At 43.1% G+C, this 25,189-nt stretch overlaps 1 protein-coding gene across 1 annotated transcript in view; it reads right to left on the bottom strand.

The window, feature by feature from the left end:
• The window catches only part of SKP2 (S-phase kinase associated protein 2), a 32,357-nt gene that overhangs the window by 4,020 nt on the left and 3,148 nt on the right, over nt 1–25,189 (bottom strand). The window contains exons 3-9 of the mRNA XM_060146022.1: nt 16,428–16,539; nt 14,127–14,270; nt 13,018–13,152; nt 11,443–11,541; nt 10,116–10,246; nt 3,963–4,014; nt 3,683–3,790 (exon numbers count right to left, since the gene is read on the bottom strand). Of these exons, the coding sequence (XP_060002005.1) occupies nt 3,683–3,790; nt 3,963–4,014; nt 10,116–10,246; nt 11,443–11,541; nt 13,018–13,152; nt 14,127–14,270; nt 16,428–16,539 (781 nt within the window). The remainder of the gene's footprint in view (nt 1–3,682; nt 3,791–3,962; nt 4,015–10,115; nt 10,247–11,442; nt 11,542–13,017; nt 13,153–14,126; nt 14,271–16,427; nt 16,540–25,189) is intronic.

Below are 25,189 nucleotides of genomic sequence, written 5' to 3'. Positions count from 1 at the left end.
CCTGTCCCAAACTTAAATCTCTCTTATGTGAAATCTGAGTATGAGAACTTTGTCATAGTCATGAGAATTCGGTTTCTGCGATCTCCAGATTAGCCAAATTGTAAGACATTCTGCAGTGGATAGTATTTAAAAGAAGAAACTACAGGTGGGAGTGACGAGGAATGGCAGATGACAGAAGAGGAAATGTTCTTGCAACAGCACTTCAAAAGAGCTTAGTGAGGAAGGAAATTACACCAGACACTTAGAAGACACTCAGGTGTTTACACGTGAGTAAGAAGTGAGCGGTGTAAGATGGGATGGTGGACGAATGATCATTCCCAAGTCGAAAAACCAGAAAGTCTCTAAAATCTTAAGGAGAACAAAAAAACGAAAAACAACATCAACAAGCCTCTTGTATGTGTATCACCTACAACACAGCAGAACACATATGCAAGCATCTCTTTGAAACTACAAGGTAAGAGACTGAAAAGCCAACGAAGGGAGAGTAAATAGGTATGAATAGTTTAAGAGCCATGATTTCTAACTTAAGAAGTATAAAATGACACTGATGTCTTAAGGTGTCTTTAGTTAGTAAACAAAAGGTATTTATAAACCCTTTCACAGGTTCACTGCTTACCTCATCTACATAATCCCATTTTCCTTATAAAATCTTAAATTCCTCAACTACAAATTATCCTACAGGAGTTATTATTTAGTCTCTCCTAATCTCAGATCACTTTACTATCTCCAGCTTAGATTTCTTACTTGAATGAGAAATACAGAATAATTAGAAGGACTTTTGGATATAAGGAAATCAGATCAATTAAGGAGTAAGGGAATAAATACAATGAGGGTGTATGTCCTGCAGACAAAAAACCTACACTTTCCCAAGTATTTTAAAGCATTATCATTACAGAAGAAACACATTCAAATTTTATTTTCCCACTTCTGAGATAAGAAATGAAAATTCTTTAGCACAAATGACTTTCTGGAAATTATTGTTGAGGATCCTAGAATTCTTACTATGCATTTCACGGACATCAGCCGCCGGAATGACTGAAATTGGAGGGCAAGACATTTTACCTGGAGAAACCTTTAAGGATAGGGTACTAGCAAACTCATCTTAATGGATTCACAAGGTAAACCAGTACACTATCTACGTAATGTCTTAAGAAACATACTCTTTTACCTTAAAGTTCAAGGACAGCATCTTTCTTCTGTCTGTTCTCACTCTATTCTGGTGGTCTGGCTTGTCACTAAACTCCTGATGCCCCTGTTTCCCTTATTTCGAGACAATATCTAGACAAATCAGTTACAACAATGCTGTGAGGGTTCCCACCTAGGTCTGTGGCTTCAGGCCCACGCTCTGAACCATCAATTCACACTGCTGCAGATATTACTATGAAAGCATTATCATCTCACTGGATAAAAATATGTGAAGGCTCACAGCCTCCCCTTAGCCTCTGCTCAAGAGAAAGCATTTGGGGATTCTCTGCTTAGCTTCTTTCTCTCTGGAGAGAAAGAACAAAAGTAAGACACGTGGATAGATTCTTTTCAGAAAAGCAACCAAAAAAGAACGATCACTGCACTCCAGGGCGCTGTACAGGCAAGGAAGCTGAAGCCTAGATGGCAAGGACAGGAAAGCATGGTTGACAGAGATGCCTTTTTGGGTGGACACCGCAGGCTCCTAGGAGTTCTGGATGCTAGAAAATTCAAGTGGCAGGAGATTTTAATAAGAGTTCCATGCATATGAATTGAGACCCCAACATCTGAGAGCCCTGAAACTAAATACTAGCATTCCTTTTAGGCAGTGCTTTCCCAAATGAGATACCCGCTCAGACCCTGAGCCCCAAGATTAATTACAGTGATTTATTAAAAAATGTAATTACCAGATTCCCTAATTCTACTAGTTAACTCTATGTAGCTGAAGTATCTGATTTATTCATTAATTCCTTTTTTTGAAAAAATTATTTTTTAAAAATTGAAGTATAGTTGATTTACAATGTTATATTGGTGTAGAGCAAAGTGACTCAGTTATATATATGTATACATATATTCTTTTTCAGATTCTTTTCCATTATAGGTTATTACAAGATATTGAATATAGTTCCCTGTGCTATATTCCAAGATACTGAATATAGGTCCTTGCTGTTTATCTATTTTATATATAGTGGTGTGTATCTGTTAATCCCAAACTCCTAATTTATCTCTCCCCACTGCTGCCCTTTCCCCTTTGATAACCATAAATTTGTTTTCAATGTCTGTGAGTCTATTTCTGTTCTGTAGATAAGTTCACTTGTATCTTTTTAGATTCCCCACATAAGTGATATCACATGATATTTTCCTTTTTCTGTCTGATTTACTTTACTTAGTATGATAATCTTTAGGTCTATCCATGTTGCTGCAAATGGCATTATTTCATTTATTTTCACGGCTGAGTAATATTCCATTGTATATACATGGTGTATATATATATATATATCTCACATCTTCTTTATCCATTCATCTGTTGATGGACATTTAAGTTGCTTCCATGTCTTGGCTACTATAAACAGTGCTGCTATATTCATTAATTCTTGAAACTAACTTACAAGATGCAAACCAGTAATTTGAGGACTACATAAATTCTGTGCTCAAATTCACCACTTTTCTTTGGTAGGAACCAGAAGCTTGATCACCTTCTTATGGATTGTGAGTTTAAATGAGGTCAGCAGCCTAATTCAGGGCATACTGGTTGGAATGCGAAAGAAGGGCACCAGGCCAAATCCAAGATACTGACTTCTTGAGGTTTTTAATAAAACTGCTATACAGTTATATTTGAACCAAGGAAGAATTTTCCAGCCCTTTGAAATATAGGAAAACTTCTTAAAACTACAGAGATGATGTTATTTCCAGGATGACTTGGATATAGCACTTCTTAAAAGGAAGATGGACCCAATTCTGTTTTTGTTGGCACTGCCTTGATTTTGTGGAAGTAGCTGAGCAGGTACAAAATTAATCCCTGTAACAGCTACCAGATTAGATACAGACTACTTTGCACGTGTCCAGGAGACCTGGAATGCAGACCCAGCTTAGCCAGTAACTCACTATTCAGCTTTGGGTAAGTTACTTTACTCTTCTGGATCTCAATCTCCCCCCTTTTCAAAGAGAGCATCAATCACTCTTACAATACTTACTACTTAAATTGTTTATTTTTTCCATTCCTTGACCATCCAGGACAGATGCCACTAGAAGATTACAGAATTTTTCCTCTAAGCTCAGATGAAGGTTTTTGGAATCAACTCTAGTAGACTTGAAAAGTTTCGGAAACACACACACACACATGCACGCACGCACACACGCACACACGCTGGGTCTGCCTACCCCGTCATATAATCTGAGCTTCCTGGGAGTAAAGGCTATCTTCTCCCGCTTTTGTAAGTTCTCCACAAGTAGTAGTACAGTATTCTAATATTTAAACTCGCTCATAGCTAAATAAATGTTTAGTAAACTACCTCAATCCACTCAACTTTACTAGACATTTTAAGCAAAAAATTTTGCGTTGGTTTTTCTATTTTGCTAGTCTTTCCTAACCAGTGTGTGGTACACTAATTTGATGTTTAAGTAAGTTTTAAACATCTGCTGTTAATAATGGATTTTACCACCAAGGGACATCTCTTTTGGTCCCTGCCCTCTGCTTGCTTTAGAAAACAAAACTACTTACAGTAAAGTTTCAGGTATTATGTCATAGCACCGACTGAGTGATAGGTGTTGGAGGTAGTTGAGCTGGAAAAATTCCGGAAAGCAGTCACTTTTCAGCATGACACTATCGCTGTAACAGAAGGAAAAATTCAAAATCTAGCCATCAATACCAGATGGAGAAGACAGGAATAGTCTTATCGCTTAGTTCCTTCAATTCAACATATTAAGATCCTTTCTTCATTCAGTGAGGAATCATGAATTTTCATTCTTAAAAAAATTTTTTGTCTTCAATAAAAACATACCTTAAGTCTAGGTGGACAAGACTGGGACATCTTCCAACTAAGGTAGAGACATCTAGAAAAAAAATGATGGTCACTATCACATGAGGAATCAGACAAGGATCCCTGCTGTCAATACTTCATTTCACATTGTGCTGGAAATTCAGAATGGTGCAATTAGAGTCACTCACTATTAGAGACAAAAAGCAAAATTATCATCTTGGCATATAAGACTTTCTACCTGGCAAATCCAAGAGAATCATCTGAAAAACTACTGGAAATATACAGTAAGAGGACTAACTGTGTAAAATGACTGGAAAACAAACTCCTTAGCTTGTCTGTGTGCCAGCAATAGCTGGCTGGAAATAGGGAAAAACAAGTCCTATTCACAATAGCAAGAAGCAAAACCAAACAGCACAATATATATAAACAAACAACATATCATAAAGGTACCACTCAAAATCAGTGGAGGAGATCATGGATTATTAAAAAATAATATGGCTACCACAACTGGAAAAAATTTACTTCTCCAGCTCAAATAAAATATCCAAATAAATTCTACATGTTAAAAACTTCCAAATGCAAAAATGAATAATTATTCATTGCATCTTGGGATAGGTAAGGAGTTTCTAAACATAAAGGGAACACTGACAATTTACTACATAAATTTTTTTTTAATTTTTATTTATTTATTTTGGTTGTGCTGGGTCTTCATGGAGGCATGTGGGCTCCTCTAGTTGCGGCGTGCAGGCTCTACAGCACGCAGGCTCAGTAGTTGCAGCGCGCGGGCTTAGCTGCAGCGTGTGGGATCTTGGTTCCCTGACCAGGGATCGAACCTGGCCCCCTGCATTGGAAGCGCAGAGTCTTAACCACTGGACCACGAGGGAAGTCCCCTGCTACATACATTTTTAAAAACTCTACCATGTTAAAGCAAAACAGAACACAAGCAGAATTAAAGAGGTATCAGAAAACTGAGAATAAATGTTTCCAACAGAGTTAGTGGTCTTATTATATAAAGAGTATTAAAAAAAAATGGGCAAAGAACATAAACAGATACTTTCCAAAATATAGACATAATAAAAATGGAGCAAGAAATGCAAAATAAAATTATTGCTTTTCTGCCATCAAATGAAAAACAAATCCTATTATAATGCCCAGAATTGATGAACTATCATAAAGCAGGTCCCCCCATATACTAAAAGTGGATATTTAATTTTATGCAGCCTTTCAGAAGACCTGATTTTTTTTTTGAGTGAACTGATCTTTTTAAAAAAAAAGTGTTCAGGGTATTACACATTTAGCTCTTTGGGTCAGTAATTCCACTTTTAGAAAAATAATTAGAGATATGCATTAAGATATTCATTGTAGTGACAGTTACAAAAGCCCCTCCCCTGATTACTTTAATAGGTTAACCTTCATCCAATCTATGGAGCACAATGCTAATAGCAGCTATTAAAAAGCTTTTTAATAACATTTTGTGACATGAAAAAATACTCAGGATATGTTGTATAGTGAAAACAAAACAAAATATATAAAATGCATTATAATCTCAATTTAGTTAAAACACACAAACTCGTATTTACACACAAACACACACAGAAAGAAAGGGGGTTGGGGGTTGGAAGGCTGGAAGAAAATAATCCAAATGTTAAACTACAGTCACCAATGATGGTAGGATCAGAGATAACTTTTCAGAATTTGGAAGAAAGTCACATGCAGTACTTTGTAATCAGAAAATGAATCAGTGTTATTTACTTTGAAAAATAGACAAATTTTATTGATGTTTGAGGGTTTTTTTTTTTTTTCCCTTCTCACAGCTACATCTTCAGTCCCATCCCCTCCCCTGAATCCTAGACTTGCATTTTCAACACAGCCAACACGCCCACTGGGCTATGTGATAAGCATCTCAAATTTATGCCTAAAACCAAACGCTTGATTTCTCCTCTCAATCTGCTCCTTCCCTAAAGTCTTCCCCATCTTAGTAAGTGGGAACTTCACCAATCCAGTTGCTGTAGCCAAAACCCTGGGAGTCGTACTTGACTGTTTCCTCATATCCCACATGCAATCTGTTACCAAATCCTGTTAGGTCGGCTTTCAAACTGTGTCTGAAATCGGATCACTTCTTACTTCCTCAAATGTTACCACCCTAGTCTCCAGCAGCCTTTTCCCAGCACAGCACCAGAAGGAGACTTCAAAGGTGAGTCAGATCATTTCACTCCTGCTCAAAACACTCCAATGGCTTCCCATCTTACTCAGGAAAAAAAATGGAAACAGAGCTTTTGCCCTGGCTTAGAGAGCATGCCCCAGCTATCTCAGCTCCTACCACGGTCCTCCTTGCCTCCCCCCTCACTGGCTCCCAAACCAAGAGGAAAAAACCTCACACATTAATAAAGTTTGTCTATTTTAAAAAATAAATAACATTTATTGATTCATTTTCTGATTACAAAGTAGCATGTGTGACTTTCCTCCAAAGGCACTTGTTGGTTCTTAGTTCTAGAATGTTCTTTGCTTACATATCTACACGGCTCACTCCTTCACTCCTTCAGGTCTGTGCTCAAGTGTCACTTCCTCAGGGAGGGCTTCTCTTTGACCATTCCATCTGAAAAGAGCCCCCTACCCGCCACACTCCACCTAAGCACTGTGCTTTAAATTCTTCCTCCTTGCATTTTCACCTCCTTTTATCACATTTAATTCCTTGTTGATTGTCTGCCTTCCCCACCAGAATGGAAGCTTCACAAGGATGACTTTCTCTGTTCTGTTCAAGGCCACGCCTCCCAAGTCTGAACAGGGCTTTATGCATTATAGGGGCTCAATAAATTGGAATAAATTTGCCTCATTAGTCACTAAAAACTAAAGAAGTGCACAGCACAATTTTAAGTGACCCATCACCTCGCCAGCCAGCCAGCCACCCACAAAATCCACAACCAGATACAATCTTATTTTGCCACCACCTGGGAAAGAACGAAACCTTGGGGGATAAAACTGGGCAGTCTCTGTCTCCAGCCCTTGCTGAAGCCGCGGTCGTCCCTCGGTGGGAAGAGTTAGTAAACAGCAGTCCCCGCCAAGATTCCTCTTCACTGTCTCCTTCATTTCACTTGAGTTAGAAGGGATCTTAGAAACCACCTAATCTAACCTGTCATTTTAAAAGAGAGACAATTCTAGCTAGAGAAGTCCAAGTAAATCCAAGACCAAAAGCTAGGTCCTCCAAACCTCATTCAGTGCTCATCTGGGTAGAGAATGAAAACATTAACAGGCGGGCTTCCCTGGTGGCGCAGTGGTTGAGAGTCCGCCTGCCGATGCAGGGGACACGGGTTCGTGCCCTGGTCCGGGAAGATCCCACATGCCGCGGAGCGGCTGGGCCCGTGAGCCACGGCCGCTGAGCCTGCGCGTCTGGAGCCTGTGCTCCGCAACGGGAGAGGCCACAACAGTGAGAGGCCCGCGTACCACAAAAAAAAAAAAAAAATCAACAGGCAACCGTTACTGATCTCTCATTATGTGCCAAGAATAATTCAACATCCTGTACACGTATTAACCCATTTATTCCTTACTCTAAGAGGCGGGTTCTGTTATCTCCATTTTATTGATGAGAAATGGAGGAACAGAAAGGTTAAGCGACTTGCTCAAGGCTCCCCAGTAAATGGCAGAGTGGGTACTTGACCCCAGGAGGTCTGGCACCAGGCTTGGAGCTAAAATACAAAATCTGTATTACCATCTAAACAATGAAATAGTGTGCGCCACTGCTAAAGACATCCATTTAAAAATCTTTGACTCCCACTGTATAATTAAGGAAACTAACACCTCAACTTCTACTCCGCATCTGTGTCCTTGCCCTGAATGTGTCTAGCAAGCAGGATTTTACCACCTATTATTCCTGCCAAAACTCAGTAAAAAGGCGATTTGTTCTTTTTCGGAGGAACAAAGAAAAGGGTTTTAAGCCAAACTTGGACACAGTTTACAGCAGTCTGCCTACAGCAGAGGTTCTCGACCTTGCACCCAGAACCTTGGTTCATTACAGAAAAACTCTCAATAAAGAAGTGGGAAATTCAGATATGGGCAGAAATGTACAAAGGGCACTGTCTTCTCTTGGGGATGAAGAGGGAAGAACCAGGGGTGGGATTCACTGTGAAGAGGATGCTCACTGGTGGGAGTTTAAAATCCTTGCAAGGCAACTTGGCAATAACTATCCAAAACTTGAGAACGGAACCTAATCCCTGAGCTGGCAATTCCACTTAGAAATGCACTCAAAGGTTCACTTCTGTCCGTACCAAAGTTGTTTATAAAAGGGAAAAACTGGGCTTCCCTGGTGGCGCAGTGGTTGAGAGTCCGCCTGCCGATGCAGGGGACACAGGTTCGTACCCCGGTCCGGGAAGATCCCACATGCCGCGGAGCGGCTGGGCCCGTGAGCCATGGCCGCTGAGCCTGCGCATCCGGAGCCTGTGCTCCGCAACGGGAGAGGCCACAACACTGAGAGGCCCGCGTACCGCAAAAAAAAAAGAAGGGAAAAACTGCAAAGATTCTAAACATTCATTACAAGGAGATCAACTGAATAAGTTATGAATGAATCAACACAAATATATTTGATGGAATATCACACAGCCACTGAAAATGACATTTGTGTAGCGACTAAAATGGGGTTACCTGAAATAAAAACATGTTACAAAGAATTCCATACACCATGTCCCATTAAAAAAAACACTTTTTAACAGGAAAAAAGACTGGCAAAATGTTAGCGGGATTATTGATTTGTTTTTGTGTTTTTACATGTTTTGGGTATATTTGAGAATGACTATATAATACTATAACCAGACTTAAAATTGTGTTTAAAGGGAAAAAATGTAGAACAGAACATTTTTCTGTTAGACACATTCTGCAAATGTTTGGTTCAAATCTTTTTAAGTATATTAAAAACTATAATAAATAAAAACACTTATACTCAGATGAACTGACACCACCATCAAGACACGAGGGTAGGGCTGAGGTGTGTGGCTGGCTTAACTAGGCTTTGTGCATCCCACAGCCCAAGATCACGAAGGGAACTGTGAAAATGCTAAGTGAAATAAGCCAGACAGAGAGATAACTACTGTATGCTATCACTTATATGAGGAATCTAAAAAATACAACAAACTAGTTAATATAACAAAAAAGGGGCAGACTCACAGATATAGAGAACAAACTAGTGGTGGCCAGTGGGGAGAAGAAGGGACGAGGGGCAATACAGGGGTAGGGGATGAAGAGGTACAAACTGTTAGGTATAAAATAAGCTACAAGGATATATTGTACAACATGGGGAATATAGCCAATATTTTATAATAACTATAAAAGTAGTATAACCTTTAAAAATTGTGAATCACTCTGTTGTATACCTGTAACATATATTATATATCAATTACACTTTAATAAAAAAAAGACCTTGCCATTTGCAAAAACTTATCTTTGCAAATTAAGATTCTGTCAATATTAGACAAATAAGACAAAGCATAACTGAACGTTCAGGCTTATGAAGACTTTGTCACACGTCACCCCTGATTTCAAAAGTCTGTGTTTGTCTAAAAAACCTCATTGCCTTCTTAGACTGAATTGAGAGGAGTTAGTTATAAATATGAAAGAGGGTTTATAAACAGGGTTTTCAACCTTGGCGCTACTGACATTTAGGACCAGATTCTTTTTGGTGTGTTATTCTGCTGTCCTGTGCCTTGTTCACCAGCATTCCTGGCTTCTACCCACCAGATGCCAGTAACACCCCTGCAGCCGTGAGAGTCAAAAATGTCTCCAGACTTCGCCAAATGTCCCCTTGCAGGCAAAATTATCCCCAGTTGAGAACCACAGCTTAATACTGATCAAACGCTGCACAGATCGATTTTTATGTTGGGGTTTTAGCTAACAATTTAGTTAATGAAAAGAACTTCTTCTGCTTAAACATAAATTGCTTTAAAGGATAAAGGTTTCCACTTTCAGATTCTGGATTCCAACCCTGCTACCCACTAGCTGTTGGCATTTACCTGACCCTTCTGATCAGCCAGCTGCTACCTCATCTGAAAAATAGGAATAGGAACACATGCGCTGGATTAAATGAGACAACTTATGGAGGACCACGCCTAGGAGATGCTCGAGAAATCAAACCTGCTGTTATTGTCGTGGCTGCTGTGGTTAAGGGGCCGGCAGCCCGGCAGGTCTTACCCGATCTCTGCAGATTCTTTCGGTACCCGCTGAGATTCAGCTGGGTGACAGTCTCTGACACGTGTGCGACAGCCACCTGCACATGCTTTTCAGTGAATTCATAGCACCAGGAGAGGTTCAGTTCATCCAATCTGCACACAAGAGGGGTGATAAGGAAAGCATGAAACCGTTACCCAGAATGAGTTCTCGACATAGCACCACCTAAAGCTGCAAACCAAGAATATACAAAGCCGTCGATTCCTTACCATTTTCTGCACAGAACCCCTGCTCCTCTAAGCAGCTACATTCGCTCACCTGAAACTGCTTTCTCCCATCTTGTTCCAGTGTGTTCCAGAAACTTGCCAGGGGATGTGAGCCAAGGGCCTAGTGAATGCTGCCCCCTTCTGGAAGAGGAGGGAAGCGCTCTCCTCTCCTGCTCAAACCTCATTGCAGGACTAGATGGAAAAATTCTAGTCTCTATGCTTTCTTTCTCAATCACCCGGGTTGTTAGCAAACAACTACACAGTATGAGCAAGCGCCCGAGATGCTTTAAAAAACTGTTGGATGGTACTGGGGATTCCTAATAAAGAGATGCCGACATTACAAAAATCCACTTTACCTTATTGGGCCTCTGCTCACTGAGCAAATGAGGGCTTCAGAGAAAGAGTCCAACCATTAAACTATACATCCCAATCCTGGCACTGCTGAGAAAATGTAGGGCTACCATTTTATGTCATTGATAACATTCTTAGCCAAAGGCAATCTACTTTCAACAGATCATTAAGTAGAAATAAGTACAATGCTATTAGCACAGAGACCAAGAGATAGTAAAAAGGACACAGACACAGACACACACACAGTACTGGGTATTCTGTGAACCATGTCCCCCCTCACTTATTAATTTCTATAACTCTGTAACCTTATTTATATACTGATATTACTACATAATATAAAAGATGTTTTTAATGGAATCACCCAAATTCATGGTGTATTTTGCAATAACAAATTTAATCCAAACTGTTAAGTTAGGTCTACAGATACTATAGGGAAAAACGCCTGACCGTAAAGTCAGGTATAAACAGATACTGTTTGTACATATTGTTAATAAACACACTACTACATTTTCTGTATTTTAATAGTCACAGAAAAAAAAGGGATCACTACACAAGTATCCTTTGGAAACTTAATCGATTTGGCTTCTGAGTTTGGATGGAAAGTTTGGAGGGCAAAAGGCATTGCATTATCCAAATCAAGAGCTTGGAGAGTTAGGTATAGCTTAAAAATGTTCCTTGATTCTATCCTGATGTGAAACAACAGTTCTATAATCAAAATCTCAAATCTCTCCTACCTGCAACAGCTGCTCAGCAAAGTCTTCAGGGCAGATTCAGAGAATCCAGAACACCCAGAAAGGTTTAATCGCACCAAATTTGTGTTCTGAGCAAGATTGCTGGAGAAAGAAGACAAAGTCATAAGAACACCAACAAGACACTCACTCAGTCAACAAGCATGAGGCTAAGTGAGACAGTCAAAAGCACACAGGCCTCTGAGTCAGAAGTGAGTTTAAATTCACATCTTACTATCTGATGACACCAAGCAGGACGTTTTGCCTTAGTTTATTATCATCTGTGAAATGGCAAGATCAGTACCTCTTTTGGTAGGGTTGTTAAAATTAAATGCTATAATGTAATAAAGGCCTTAACAGTGCCTGGCACAGAGAGTCAGTCCACAACAAACACGGATCAATGTACTTTAAAAAAAAAAATACAAAACAAAAACCCAGCAATGAAATAAACATTTTTCCATTTCACCCACAATTGGTAAACTTCTACTTATAAAGTCACTAGGTTCTTTCAATCTTGCCCTCTCCTCTACATTCCCAAATGCCTCATGTTAGTGAAATAGTGATTAAGAATGAGAGTTCTGGAATCATACTATATTGCCAGGTTCAAATCTTGGTTCTGCCACCTACTAACTGTGTGACTTTGGACAAGTTATTCAGCCTCTCTGTTCCTCAGTTTCCACATCTGTAAAAAGGGAACAATAAGAACATATTTCATGGGGTTGCTGTGAGGATTAAATCAGAATACCTCTAAAGAATCAAGTATCTGGCACATAGTACGTGCTCAATAAATGCTAGCTGCTATTATTATCATTATTCTATTTTTTTCCTATTGGGCGTCATCATTTCTTACCTGAATGAATATAATAGTATCTTAACTAATCTAGTTTCTTTTATGTCTGACTGAACCTCTGAGATGCCCAGTGAGTTAATTTTCTAAAATTCAACTCTGACATGTTCCTTCCATCCTTAGAACCACTCTCCTCTCTTCACCACACTTCTCTCTTCACAGCGCACAACGGAATCCAGACTTCTTCCAGCGTGGCAGGGGCCCACTCCACTATGATCTGGTCCCTGACCACCCTCACCTGTCACCTCCCTCACTGAGCCCCACGCTCCAGCAACTCCCGACCACTTCAGAGTTTAGACCCAACCAGACTGCTTCCTTCCCCATATCATGCGGAGAACTCCTACCTACGTATTTTCAATACTCAGCTTAAGAGTCACTTCCTCTGAGAAGGCTGCCTTCTCGAAATTTAATTAGGTCTCTATGTGTTGCCACACATTCGCCAACGCACCTAACAAACACACAGCACTGTAATTACTTGTTTCTCCCATGAATGAGGGAGGGACCATGCCTTGATTCATCCCTGTATGTCTAGAACCTAGCACGAGCCCTGGCAATATAGTTAGCATGCAAACTTTGGTTGCCTAGGTGAGTCCTGGAAAGTTTTGCGGAAGCTGGAACACTGCACTGGATATTTTCTGAGTCCATCTGGATATGGACAGGACACCCCAGGTACACTCAGGAAACAAAAGTAACAAAACAACTGCCTTTGTGACACGCTCCTGGCTGCCACTCACTTGACAATGGGATCCGAAAGCTGTAGGCCTTCTAGACTGAGATTCTGCAACTTGGAGCAGTGAGACAGAAGGCCGTGGAGGGTAGACACATCGATCACCGAGTTCGACAGGTCCATGTGCTGTACACGAAAAGGGCTGAACACAGAAGGAATAAAAAGAGGTTCCACAAGGTGGCTCACACCAGCAAATCCAGATCACATCCGACCGACCCTTCTCCTCCCCACCTGGGCAGTCCATCACAGACAAGACCCTAAATACTCATTTCAAATATTAGCTATAGTTTTGGTCATAAAATAAGTTGCTACTAGCTAATTTCCACACTCGTTTGTTTTAAAATTCAAAAGCATTTTTGCCAAGTCCAGGTGTTGTGCCAATACAGTCCCACGTAGAAAATTAATTAATGGGCACCGTGAGAAGGAGCTGGATGTGGATGACAAAAAGGTTATGCCGGGCTTCCCTGGTGGCTCAGTGGCTGAGAGTCTGCCTGCCGATGCAAGGGACACGGGTTCGTGCCCCGGTCTGCGAAGACCCCACATGCCGCGGAGCGGCTGGGCCCGTGAGCCATGGCCGCTGAGCCTGCGCGTCCGGAGCCTGTGCTCCGTAGTGGGAGGGGCCACGACAGTGAGAGGCCCGCGTACCGCCAAAAAAAAAAAAAAAAAAAAAAGTCACACCAAAAGAGGGCCTTTTTTTTCTGGATGCAAATTTGTCCACAATAGGATCAGAAACTCAAGAGTAACAAAGCCTGAAAGGATGCCTCACATTTTTTCTTGATCAGAAATGGGCAGTGGGGAAATAGCTAGGCTGCCTTGCATCTGTTGGTGAGGGCTCTGCTTGGCTCCTGCCTCATGGGACTCCGGACACCCATCTACTGAGGACCCCAAGTACATCTAAGACCCTGGGAAGAGCCCAAGAGCAACCCTGCGTTAAAATGGGAATGATGTCACTGAAACCTGTGCCACGTTTCAACACAAAGGCTACGCGGCAAGATATGCAACTAACTCTCCATTATGCACACGTAACCTGTCATAGGGCCTACAGCTGAATATAGGAAAAAAGACATTTTGATCTGTTTTCCATCCCAAGATTTTCCAGGAATTTTCCTTTCTTACCTGAAACGTTCAACAAACGGTTGGTCCATAAACGATCGTGGGCAGCGGAAGGCAACCACCCCTCGAGACAGCAGCCGACCAACCACATCTGGGTGGAGGTTTCTGCCCGTGAGGTCTAAAGTCTGCCAGAGAGACTCGTCAAACCTGGGAAAGAGGAGGTGCTGTGTTTGGTAAGCCGGGACACTGGTTACTGGAGGCCCTCGACACCGTTACTAACGTGAGGACACGGCCACTAAATTGCCTTGAAGCAAATTCCAAAGGCATCTTTGTTTTTGACTACACAATTACCTATGATATTTTTAAGGCATTATTGAATAGCTCTTGGTCCTATCACGCATAAGCTTTTATCTTCCTCTTTATATGGATTTCCAATTTAGCTGGTTCAGTGCCATCAGGTGCAATGCAATGATCTAGAGCCAGAGAATACAATTGCAGGATTCAAATCAATTCGATAACTTGAAAAATGATTGTTCAAATCACTCAACTGATTATCGAACGAGTAGATAGGTTCAAAACGGCCCAAATGATCCCACTTGCCATTTTTGTGAAGCATGAACAGGCTACCTCTATTACCCTAACGAACGTGTAAATGTACCTAAAAGAAGTTTTTACAACTCTATTATGAGACATAGTTATCAGACATCTATTAGGAAAAAGTCATAGTTCAGCTCTGTTTTACAATACCTTAAAAGCTTAAAATATATATATATATATGCACAAAAATATAGGTATATACATATGAACTAATGGGAAGGAAAAAGGTAAAAATATTTAGATTTTAGATAGTGTTTCTGAAGCAAAAACGAGGTGCCAAAATGTACGAAACAACACGATAAAGCTTTAATACCCAGAGATTAATTCAATTTAACAAAAACGTGAGATCAAGCCCATGAGGAGACATTTTAAATATCTACAAGAATTTTACTTTTTAATACTGCTTGCAGACCACTGGCTAGAGCTTCGAAATAATTCTACACAAATTGTCAACATGTTATTCAACCTCCATTATTAAGAAGGCAGGACTGCAGTGCCTGGCATATAACAAGTGCCTAATAAATGTCAGTTATAAATTTTATGACAGTTGAAATGAGGATTAATAGACTCTGCATGGAGAAGACAGCTGGCAGAAAAAGAAAATCAAGATGGGGTCACTTGGGTGGGGATAAGTGAAAGTCAACCACCATTTACCTGCTCCAGTATTCCAGGTGTGCAGACCTCTCTGTGGCTCTTCTAAGCAGATACAGTCAGCCCTCCCTATCCACAGGTTCTGCATTCGCGGATTCAAGCAACCACACATCCCCGGATACAGAGACAGACTGTCCTACGCCATTTTATATAAGGGACTTGAGCATCTGTGGATTTTGGTATCCACAGGAAGTCCTGGAACCAATACCCAAAGGATACCAAGGGACGACTATAGCCCACTCCTGTAAATACCTAGAGTGTCTTATTTCCAGCACACCCGTGAATAGGAAGGGTAGGGGCTCCTGCTGTCTCACAACGAGAGTCCTAGATGTGTGGAGGGAGAGGAGAGACAGATGGCCTTTAAGCACAAAGCGAAGCATGGCCAGAGGTTAATGGGTAGGAGAAAAGGTGAAGATGGAAAGGCAGTCATTTCCTCCCCGCTTCTGGCCCGTCACTGCCATCCCAGCTCACCAAGACTCCCCCTGTGCAGCTCACCGTCCACACTTGAAAAGTGCTGCCCCTGAACCAACAAAAACCCCAACAACTGTCGGCTGCCACGCGCTGAACGTTTCTATGAGCTGAGCACTGCCCTGGCATCTTTATACCGCATCCTCACAGCGGCGCTGTCCTGAAGGTACCGTCACCCCCATTTAATATACGGGGGGGGACTGAAGCTCAGAAGTGTCAAGAACCTCGCTCAGGTTCCCCCAAAGCCTAAGTGGCAGAGGCTGGCTTTCCACTCAGGTCTAATGCCAGAGCCTCGAGTTCTCTCTCACTGCACTCACTGCCCTGCCCAGCCCAGCCAGTGGGTGGGCAGCAGCTATGCCTTCGCGCACGCCCATCACTCCCCTCACTCTCAGTACGTTGCCCAATAAACACGGGCTACACTGAATACAGGGAAAGGAGGTTTTCAGAAATGGGGTAAGTCACTTCCGGTAGCTCCCTCCCTTCACTCTGAAATAAGACACTGATTTTAATGAAAGGGAGAAGATACCTAGTTTGCTTTGTGCTGCTATATTTTTCTTGGTTTTCAGTTTCACCAGACCCAAATGAATAAATAAATAACCCTTCTTTTCTCCTCATCCACATATAGCAGAAGGGGTGAAAAATACTTACGCTAGATGATACCATCTCTTACAAACACTGGAGACTTTCAGAAGTTCAGGGAGGCACAGACAGGAGAAGATTCCTAAGAGCAGCTCGTCTGGAAGGGAGTCCCATGAAACACCTTTGAGGGGGAAAAAAAAGAAAAAGTGTCTTCCCATCACCATTCTTTTGCCCTATCAAGTCTACTGAGCCTTTTCATGCACTTCAAGCATATACAACACGTTGCTTAAACAGGGGAATTTAATGTTAACTGAATTCCTCATCCTCACAAATGTTTTTCTGTTTACCCACTGTCTATGTACCCTGAAGTGGGTACCATACTTTTTCAGCAAAGGAGAAAAGAGAATACCAAGAATACTTTTCATGGGCTTCCCCGGTGGCACAGTGGTTGAGAGTCCGCCTGCCGATGCAGGGGACACGGGTTCGTGTCCCGGTCCGGGAAGATCCCACATACCGCGGAGCAGCTGGGCCCGTGAGCCATGGCCGCTGAGCCTGCACGTCCAGAGCCTGTGCTCCGCAACAGGAGAGGCCACAACAGTGAGAGGCCCACATACCGCAAAAAAAAAAAAAAAAAGAATACTTTTCATAACATTCTTCTCTTCAGTGCCCACCAGCCAGTCTTAGGCAAGAACGATACTAACAGTGGTTCACAGCAAGTCCCACGCCGCTCAGATCTCAGACAGCAATGTCTAAGACATCACGATGCTTTTGGTTGCTAAGGAACGCCTCACTTCTCTCTGAAGTGGATTCAGTGGTGGATTTATCAAGTAGTGACCTTATTTAAAAGGCAAAACGAACCTTCCTCCCTCTTCTTTCAGGTTTACAGAAAGCACTCAGAAGTCAATGTACCTAAAAGTGCAATATCAAAAAGGTGTTCTCATCTATTAATTCAACAAATACGTACTGAGCACTTAACTCTGACACCAGGGATCGTTTCAGGTGTTGGAGCGAAAGCAGAAAACAAGACAGACAGAATACTTTTTCATGGAACTTACATTCCGGCAGGAGGAAACGATCACATGATATTAGATGATACGCTAAAAATTGTTCAATATGTTAAAAAGTACATGATATGTTAAAATTGATTAGTGCTATGCAGAAAACTTACGTGGGATAGAGGACAGGATGGGGAATACGGGGGCCAGTTTTCAAAGTCTGAGCACAGTGGCCAGGGAAGACCTTACCGAGCCGGTGATCACTGAGCAAAGGCTGAACAGAGAGGGGGCCAGCCTTGTGAGTCTCTGGGGTGTGTTTGAGGTGCAGGAACAGCATGTCTGTTTTAAGGAACAGCAAGGAGGCCAGTGTAGAACAGAGTGAGCAAGTTGTGGGAATGATGGAAGAGGTCAGAGGGGTAAGGGGGGGCCGGGTCAGGCAGGACTTGAGGAGCCTCAGCTTTGACTCTGAAGGGGGTTCTGAGCACAGGAATGACGGTATCTCACGGAGGTTTTAAAAGGATCACTCTGGCTGCTGTGTGCAGAATAAACTGGAGGGAGAAAAAGGTGGATGCAGGAAAACCAGTTTTCTTAGTCTTATAAAAGCAAACTCTAAACAGGTATTCAACAAGTATTAAACTCTCACATATGAATGTACAGATTAACCCACAAGATCGGGTTAACATGACAATGGCCTAGAAGGAAATAAGTGTGCACCAAAGAAATACTGAGTGATTTAGATTAGAGTGGTTAGATGAGTTCAATAACTTGCCTTCTCAGTCTCTCTCTACCTCCAATCCATCTGCTACACCAATTCTAGTGCTATCCTCTCCTCTCTGTGATGGTTAATTTTAGTATCAACTTGACTGGGTCAGGGGGTGCCCAGATATTTTGGTTGAACACTATTCTGGGTGTCTCTGTGAGGGTGTTTCAGGATGAGATGAACATTTGATCAATGGACTGGGAAAAGCAGATTGCCTTCCCCAGTTGTGGGCTTGCCTCATCCAATCCAAGGCCAGGTTAGACCAAAAGGCTGGTGAACGGAGAACTGTCTCTCTCTCCTGTCTCTGAGCTGGGACCTGGGTCTCCTCCTGCCTTCAGACCTGGATTGAAACTTGTACCATCTGCTCTGCGGGGTCTCAGGTCTTTGGGACTGAAGATCTTGGGACTTTTCAGCTTCCAGGACTGCGCAAGCCAATCCCTTATTAATAAATCTCCCTATATCTCCTATTTGTTCAGTGTCACTGGAGAACCCTAACACTCCCACCTCCCCATTTAAAAGGTGTCAGTATTTACTGAACACGGACATTACACCAGGCTCTGCGGAGAACACGATGGAGAGCTGGAGAGAGCATGGAGGAGACTGATAAACATGGCAGTCCGACTCTTTTCTCCTATTCCTGGGCAATCTTTTGAAAACGTCCATGCCCGTCCCTCAATGAGACCCTTCAGTGGTGTCCCTTGAATATTCAGCCTAAAGTCTATACTGCTTAGCATGAAATTCAAAGCTTTCTGGCAGTGCCCCACTTATTTTTCTAGGTTCGTTATCTAGAAATATGCTCCAGCCATTTGGAGCTACTTGGAATTCTCAGAATGAGTCATCCTTCGTCACATCTCAATGCCTCTGTACATGCTGTGCCCGCCCCCGACTGCTATTAATTTAACATCAAGTGGCCATTAATGCCCCAACTCCTATGGACGGCCTCCCATGACATCACCAAGAACAGGTGGCTTTTTAAACCACGATTTCATTATTTGCTTACTCACCTGTGTAGGCCCCCACAAGGCCATGGGTTCTTGAGAATGAGAACCCGATTTTTAAAATTTTTTTAAACAGTGTTTGTATTCTAAGGACACAATGTCTGATACATTCATCCATTCATATATTTATTGAACACGTACTATATGCTGGGATCTGTTCTACAGACAAAGATGAACAAGGCATGGCCTGCTCAGACTTTCAGAGACACAGATAAATAAACAGGAAATTCCAAGCAAGTATCACCATGGGCTGCAGTAGGGTTCAGGGTGCTGTGCTGTGCTGCGCAGGGTATGGGGGTGGAGCAGTGGTCAGGGAAGTAGCCTCTATGGAAACATGAGGAGGAGAGATGCAGCTGCTCAATGAACCCCTGCCCCTCCCTCTCTAGAGAACAAAATAAAGGACTGACTGAGGCTCTGAAACCTCGGGGCAGATGGAGGAAGGCAGATAGATCGTCCATGCTGAGCCTGGACCATGTTCTGGGCAGGTAGCTCCAACAAACCTCCATCACTGCCACACAGCTCCTGGTCCAAGGTCAGTGTGGACAGAGCTTCTCCAACAGGGCTCCTGTCCTGCTCCCCAAACTGGAGAAAAGTTTTTCTTCCATTAACTCTTAACTCCCTGACCTCTGCTGCTTCTCGCGTATACAGATCAGATGCTGGCATTTCATTCGGCAAAAAAATCACACACTTAGTCACTTCGAACCTAACATGTTGAGATTTTTACTATGATCTGCACAGACCATCCTGACACCACATGCTTGACCCCCGCCACAAGTGTAAGGACTACTGGATTGAGGAAGGAGCACAGCGTCGACTGGAATTCGACTACGTTGCCTCCAAGACTACGAACCTTAGGCAAGTTACTCAATCCCTCTGGGGCTCGGTTTCTTCATCTGTAGGAATGGGAATCAGAAGGTTTATCTTGCAAAGTTGTTCACTATGAAGATTAAATAACTTATGACAAGAGGTTAAGCAGCGGAGAGTCAAACTTTCTCTTTCTTGCCTCTACTCCTCTCCTTTCTCCATAAAATCTGTACATTTTCCTCTTGTAACCTTTTCTTTTCAATGCTGCTTGAATGTTCACCTACGTGAAAACACCCACGGTGGGAGTAGGGTTTGGACAAGGGCTGCCTGGTATGATTTACTGAGACCCCCAAACTGTCTTCTACCCAAGTTTGGGATCCCCAGAAGCAGATCCTGAGAACATGAACTAAAGTAGTTTATTTGGGAAGTGATCTCAAAAGTACTGGAAAGAGTGAGGCGAGACATGGAAGGGCAGGAAGCCAATTTGGGTATGTGAATAAGCAGATTACCGCTATGGGCAACTGGGTTTCAAATCTGCAGGGCACTCCAGGGAAGCATATGGCACCTGCCCCAGAGTGGTCCCAGCCAAGGGCACAGGTGCTGGGGCATTAATCCACCAACTGCTGTCAGTCATTGGTTGGCGGCTTCTGGGAAAGGGCAGGAATGTTGACTGCCTAGCACCTCTGCCCAGAGAAAGCCCTCAAACACAGTGTCATCTACATGGAGGAGAAAGCCTTCGGCATAAAAGGGAATGGTGACCTTCAAGGAGCTATGGATGGGGCACCAAAATGTCTACCAAAGATGGTGAGGAAAGGAAATAGGGAAGCTAGTTGTGAAGTGTAGGGCAGGAGAAATAAAGAAAGTAATGAACTTGATGCTTCCCATTTTATTAGAAAGACATAAGAAATCAAGAACAATTAGAATATGAGATCAGTCATTCACATGCTAGAAGGAAAATGTGGCAAGCGATGAATGCAGATGTTTTCCGAGGACAGCAAAGCCAGGCAATGAAGCCACACAAGTAAGCTAAGTCTAGAATTAGGAGGGCTTTGCACTGCAACGTCCATCTTCACCTGCCCAGCTCCTAGCTATCCTTCAGACCTCAGCTTAAGTGTCACTCTCTCAGAGGAGCATTCCCAGGTCACCACCACAGCCCCCATACCCAGATTTGCACATCTAGCACCCAGCACAATACCTGACACGTAACAGGCATTCACTAAATCATTGCTCAATGCGTTATACCTTTTACTCCCCCTTCACGCAAACTGTGAATGTGCTAATTCTGTATCTGTGTGACCGGTTAACCTTCCTTAACCGATTAACTGCTACACCTGGTGCCTAGGACAAACCTGGCGATGAACATTAGAAAGTACTCAACTGATATTACACAAAGGAATGACTGACACCCAAGAGAAGAATGCTGGCTTTATTTTATAGACAGGCAAGACTGTCGGCCTCTTAGGACCAGTTTCCTCATTTGTAAAATGACAAGGCTGGCCTAAGGCTCCACTTCGATATACATTCCTGGGTGACTAACTAATGCACGGGTGTGTAAGCACAGTCCCTGCCTGGTGGCCTCAGTGGGAGACAAACTAATAGACAAAAACATAACCTGACGTTTAAAACTGCCATTTACCAAGAGCCCTAAAAAGTCTCAGACATTTATTAATGCACACTGATTCTAATGTGTCCGTGTCCTAAGTTGTAGTATCCCGTTTTATAGATGAGGAAACTTGTCTTAGTGGGGTTATTAATTAACCTCACCAAGGCGCTATCAACGATTAGGTGGCAGAGCTAAGAGGCCAACGTGGGTCTCTTCTGTCTGTTTCCAAACCCCACATCCTGAGGTGAAGGCACAGAGCCACAGAGGAGGATGTCTGAAGGCTGGCCAGGTGGTACGGGGCACAGTACCTGCAAAGGAATGGCACGGCCCTGTAGGTGTGGGGGGGGGATGAGGCTAAAGACAGAAACCCGGGGACACAGGTAGTGTCCTCTGTCAGTCTTGGAGGTGGGGGGGAGGGGCTTCACGAGAAGATGTAACTGTGACTAAAGGGACAGGTCACACAATCAGCAAATGGCAGACTGGGAATCCAAACCCAGGTCTGACTCCAAATCCTGCCCTCTTTCTACCCTAGGATTCTCTCTCCTATTCTGAGTACTTAATTTTCTACAAGTTTTTTACAAGGTGAGAATTAAATCTGACTTGCTACAGAAAAAGGAATCTATCAGGGCTTGGGAGGGAGGGGAGAGCGGAGAGGGAAGTAAGACAAAGATGCCGAGAGCTCTCAGCGGGTCAGCGAGCAGATGGAAGGCGCGATGGCCGAGAAAATGCACAGCCTCGGCAAGCAGCCAAGTCCCCAGGGCTCCATGGAGCCGATCACAGGACCACACTGACGCTGATTCTAGGGCCCCTGGTAGGGGTGAAGGCCACAGGGCGGGGTAAGGGGCGCTTCACAGCCTGAAACTGGGTGCTGTTCCAGCAGAAGAGGCAGCGTCTGTCTTCATGTAGCTGCCCCCAGGGCTGGTATCCAGGCTTGGGATATGCTTAATCTAATTTTACTTCCCATATTTAATTCTCAAAACATCGACCATCTGTTTCCTGGATTCCTGACTACACTGCTGCCTGGTCTGTCTGCCCAGAGAGGATGAGAAAGTCCAGAGCGAGTCTTTCTTCCACTCACCTCTTCTAAACCCTCCAAGGCTGCACACCAGACCTGCACAGTAAGGAGAAGAATCAACCCCACGGACTCTAGTCTTCAACGACACGGAAGCACTTCAACATACATCGGAGCCTTGAAAGGTGAAAACTGGCCAGATTCACAAACTTGTTAGTCACCACCCTCGACCACCAGTATCATCACTTATTCCTCCGGTGTAAAGCCAGCTGTCCACTTCTGTAACCTCATCACCTCCCATCCTCTTGAAGTCCTCTGGAAACAGTGCTTGTTGGAGAGTTTTCGATGCATTAGGACTTTGCAGTATAGGTCACACCTTACGCGACATGTTTATTTCCTGGAACATCACCTATACTCAGATGCAAATTCAAACTCCAAAGTCATCTCAGTCTTTGATCCTTAAAGCCACCTGTCTCTTTAAGCACAGATAAACAATTATACGTGAAGGATAAGCAGAGACAGGTATTCACATCTACTGTTTTCTGGGGTTTTTGTTTGTTTGTTTTTTAAGGGTGGAGGCTCACCTCATGTTCATGCTTTTGCTAGCTTGTTTTAAGTATTAACAACTCATGCTTCCTTTCTGGGAAACTACAAACAGATTCTGCCATCCGGGATGAGGTTTCCTTCCTCTTCCTACAAATCATTAAGAGAAACACTAGACCATGCTAGCTCTTGGTATTTTGGGTTTTTTATTTTTAATTTTTGGCTGGCTAGACAAAACTGAAAAAAGCAAAACAGGAAAAAACTAAAACTGGGGTCCTCGATGACCCCTCTCAACCTCATATTTCTATGCTCAACCCTGGGATGTGCGAAGAGTAACTAAGAAACCATGGAAATTGGGATCTGGAGAATTAGGTACAGGGTACAAGCTCTAGGAGAGCAGGATCTTTGGTCCGTTATGTTCACTGCTGGATCCCCAATCTCTAGAACGATGCTCCATCAACATTTGCTGAATGAATGAAAGGAAGCTAGAGGGCAAAGAAAAGGTTCTTGGGAGGGTCCTGTAAAGGCTCTTTCAGAGCTGAGTTTTGGGAGCTGCGGGCTGAGATTCATGGGTGAGTCATGAGGTCAATTTATTTGATGAGCATTGTTTTGAAAGAATGGAATGGAAGAGCATAGGAAATACCTTAGTAAGGAGAAATCTAGTTTGTGAAATTTTGGTTCCAGATACACACCCAGCATTGCAATGTAAAATATATTTCTTATTGGTTATTAAAAAACAAAAAGGAAAGAAAGAAAGGGAGAGAAAGGAGGAAAAACGTTTGCCTGGGGATATTGAAAAGCAGATTCCCAGGCTCAAGGCAGGACTTCTGGGATCAGAATCTCTGGAATTTTGCACTTTGAACATGTTCCCTTGGGGATACCAGCAGGCTCTAAACTTTGGAGTCTCCAGTCTGAAAACCACTGTGGGGCTTGGAATCTGAAGCAGTTTAACAGCCACGGGACAGCTGATCAACAAATCAGTTCAAGAGCATTTCCATGGCTGTGCCCTGTTTGGGAGGTCGGGGGTGGAGAGATGGGGGGTGCAGAAGACGGGGGACCAGGACAGGCATTTAACAACCATGAATAAGATGCAGTTGTTCTCTTTCTGTCCATTACTGACCTCATCACTGGGCCATTTCCTCCTCCCGACTCCTTCTACACACTCACCCCAAAGGTCAAGCAGACCTGTCCTGGTATGGGTTGGCCACAATTTTCGTCTCCCAAACTAAACAGATGAAGAGGATTTAGTCACCAGATGTGAGCCTGGCTTGGGGCCGGCAGAAAAGAGAGACTGCCGAGTGAAGAACCAAGAACTCACACAGCCCAGGGCCACTGTCATCAGATAGCAACGGAAAGCAGGTGTGGCCTGTTCCAGCCGAATCCTGCAGCGCTCTTAGCCACCTGTCCCGACAACTGCAGACAAAACTCGCTTGCATGATGATCCAGCACCACTGGAGGCCCAGGGGGAACCCTCTACACCAGCTGTCCCTCACCCTGCATCCTGGCTCTAACCCTCCCCCTCCACACCAATTAACCAATCTCTCCTGTGCGTAATTCCACGCACAGACACAGCGTAGAACTGGTTTCCCTCCCTGCCTCTCTCTTAGGTCACAACAAACATAAAACTCACGATTTTTTTTCTCTTACTTCAGATAAATATATATTTTTGAAGTCAATTTTAACAGTCTAGACTCAGTGACTGGACCATTTCCAGATCCTTCTCTCTTTTCTCAGAGCCTCCGCTTTGCTGAGTAGAAGGAGGAAGCGTGTCTACGTCCAGTTGGCATTATCACGGAAGCTTTGGGTCATTCTGACACAAGGGGCTCCCTCCCTCTGGCCGCCTAGAGCATCTGCTGCCTGAACCACTCAGCAGCTGCTAGTGCATGAGCTGTCATGTTTTGCTGTGAGCTTCTCTTACTATGTATTCTCTTTTCTCCTCAACTTGACTTGCAATTTCCTAGAAGACGGCAGCCATCCCTTGATCTTCTGTCTTGTTTCCATAATGCCTTGCTTTAAAAATGTCATTTGTATTTCCACCCGTGTGTGTGAATGTGGAAGGACACACAGCAATCACTCCATGTCAGAAGCTATCAGCACTAAAGTCATCAAAATCTGC

This window comes from Lagenorhynchus albirostris, chromosome 3, assembly GCF_949774975.1.
Source record: "Lagenorhynchus albirostris chromosome 3, mLagAlb1.1, whole genome shotgun sequence".
Taxonomy (NCBI): domain Eukaryota; kingdom Metazoa; phylum Chordata; class Mammalia; order Artiodactyla; family Delphinidae; genus Lagenorhynchus; species Lagenorhynchus albirostris.
This window is presented reverse-complemented; position numbering and strand designations above follow the sequence as displayed.